General features: G+C 40.2%; 1 protein-coding gene across 2 annotated transcripts in view; it reads right to left on the bottom strand.

Annotated features, from left to right (window-relative positions):
• Positions 1-2,500, bottom strand: part of LOC137985265 (short transient receptor potential channel 4-like) — a 51,219-nt gene that overhangs the window by 43,457 nt on the left and 5,262 nt on the right. For both annotated transcript variants that reach the window (XM_068832832.1, XM_068832833.1), the window contains exon 5: positions 1,127-1,275. In XM_068832832.1, coding sequence (XP_068688933.1) covers positions 1,127-1,275 — 149 coding nt within the window. The remainder of the gene's footprint in view (positions 1-1,126; positions 1,276-2,500) is intronic.

Below are 2,500 nucleotides of genomic sequence, written 5' to 3'. Positions count from 1 at the left end.
CGAAAACTTGCATTTTAAGAGGTAAAATCCAATGTTTTGTCGCGCCGTAGTAAAAACATTTTCAATTAGCCACGACAGTTTCAGCACGGAACAGATTTCGGACCGTGGTCCATATCGTAAAAAGCTCGACCGGCTACGAGCGTGCGACTTTCCAACCAGATTCAAGGATTTAGGATTCCGGCCCGCTAATATGCTTCAGAAAAAAAACATTCACTGTATTTCCTCAGATTACATTTCTGGCTGCTTCAGTATATAGTGTCTGGTCAACTTCAGTTTAAAAACCCCTGAAACCCGGCGTGTGAGCGGAGCGCGTGACAAGCCGTTGCGGCTCGTACACAATTGCCGTTCAAACATAATTTGTAAAGGGCTAAGCCTTTTGTTGCTTGTTGCCGGTCTTAGAGAGGGATAGGGAGAGGGGAGGAAGGCAGAGTGCGTATGAAAGGAGGGGAGCATGATAAAGAAGTATCTTCTTCTAACAAATACTAATTCAATGGAGTATCGCCTCCCCCCCCCCCCTTCCCCCCCCCCCCAAAAAAAAAAAAACAGGAAAGAAGAAACTGTAATGTTTAAAAGTAAATAGTTATGAATTTCTATGCATAAATTTTCCCATCAGTAAACTTAATACGAATTTGCTGACGCATTTTCGATACATTTTTTTTAAAATATTAGTCTGCGGTTTACATTTGTTCGTGGATATATCTCTGGGCTTGACCTCGCTAGTTATATCTTTTACCTCTCTAACTTTTCTATTGTTTCTACTGAGCGGCTCTTACTGATGTATCATATGACATTTAGACTTACAAATAATTTATTTTGTACACCGCAAGTGTAAACATCAGGATTTTGAACAATCAAGCATTTCCATGAATATCCTGTGCACAGTCTAGCAATCAGGTGTTTTTAAAAACTTTTTTGGAACTCCTGAGCCTAGGCGGGGTAAAAATCAAATTTTTAAAAACTGTACAACCAGAAGATGTCGTCCGTGGAACGGTTATATACTACATAGTTGTCATGGTGGTAAACTGATCAATGATGACATGCGGTATCCTGTTTAATTTTCTCGGACGTTTAAAGATAAAGTTGTCATTAGGAATTAGGACCGCGGAAAGTTACTCTTTCTATCTACCTTCATGCTCATTAGCAAGGCACTGGATTCACAGCATTTTAACGCCCTTGGTGTAACTTTGTTCTCAATTTCTCCAAATTCACCATTCTTTATGGTTTGCAGCAAGTCGTCTTCAGTTTTCTTTCTTTTGCCTCGTCGGTCTTCGTTTTCTAAAAAAAAAAGGAAAGGAAACTATATTTAAGTGTCTAATCTTCTAGCGCTGTAGAGCACTAATCGGGGACACGGTAAATTGAAGTTAACAAGTTAATGCAAATCAAATCAAATTTTGGTTTTTAAGGAGAGGGGAAAACCGGAGTACCCGGAGAAAACACCTCTCGGTGCAGGGTAAAGAACCAACAAACTCAACCCACATACGACACCGAGCCTGGGAATCGAACCCGGGCCACATTGGTGGGAGGCGAGTGCACTCACCACTGTGCCACCACTGTGCCATCCCTGCACCCACAATCTAACAAGACCAAATAGTTTTGCAAGAGATTATTTGCACTCTTTGTGGAATTTCTGCGCAAAATTTGGCGCTAAATAGTTTCCAGATTTTCCACAGTGAAACCAAAATACTAAATGCGATCGCACTTTTGTGGACTTGAAAGACTCAAAGGCAAGTGAGGTCATGGACTACCTCAAATCAAGAGATATTTCAATCCATTCTGTAGCATGCAAATGTAACAAAAACGGAGCAAGCACAGATTCTCGTAAATAGAATATTCTAAACTAAACGTCGTTCTCTTTCAGAGAAACTTGAGAGTGTAAAAGTAAAGATAAATAATATTTAATATTTAGCAGGAAGCTTTACTCAGCCGTGGGTGGTTTCCAGTGAGGTTCTGGCAAGATTGAATTGGAAATTGAAAATGTTGGTTCAATGCAAGTGGAGAGGAGATTAGAAAACCGGAGTACCAGGAGAAAAACCCATCGGAGCAGAGAAGAGAAAAAACAACAAATTCAACCCTTGGCGTTGTTCACAATTGAACTCGGACGAAATTGGTGGAAGGAGAATGCTCTCACCACTGCGCCATCCTTGCTCCTTAAAGTCTCAAAGTTTGAGTGAATGAGCTGCTCGATTTTTAACAAACGTTATTTGGCAAGTTCTTTTAAATCACAGACAAAAAATAATACCAAAACGAGGTTAGTGTACATGACAGTTTTTTTACTTGTTTAGCGAAACAAGAGTTCCTGAAATGACGTCACAACCATTCAGTCTCAGGTTCCCACCGGAAACCGACTTTAGACGGTTAGACGGTTGGAACGTGGGGAAAACTAAAATCGATCTGTATGTATGATTGTATGAAATAAAAGAGAAAAGCAAAAATAGTCAATCCTGGTAACTTCATTAAATTGGTCATTATAGAAACTCTTACTGAGCCGTTTGTGGGATGC

Source organism: Montipora foliosa, chromosome 14 (genome assembly GCF_036669935.1).
Source record: "Montipora foliosa isolate CH-2021 chromosome 14, ASM3666993v2, whole genome shotgun sequence".
NCBI lineage: Eukaryota > Metazoa > Cnidaria > Anthozoa > Scleractinia > Acroporidae > Montipora > Montipora foliosa.
This window is presented reverse-complemented; position numbering and strand designations above follow the sequence as displayed.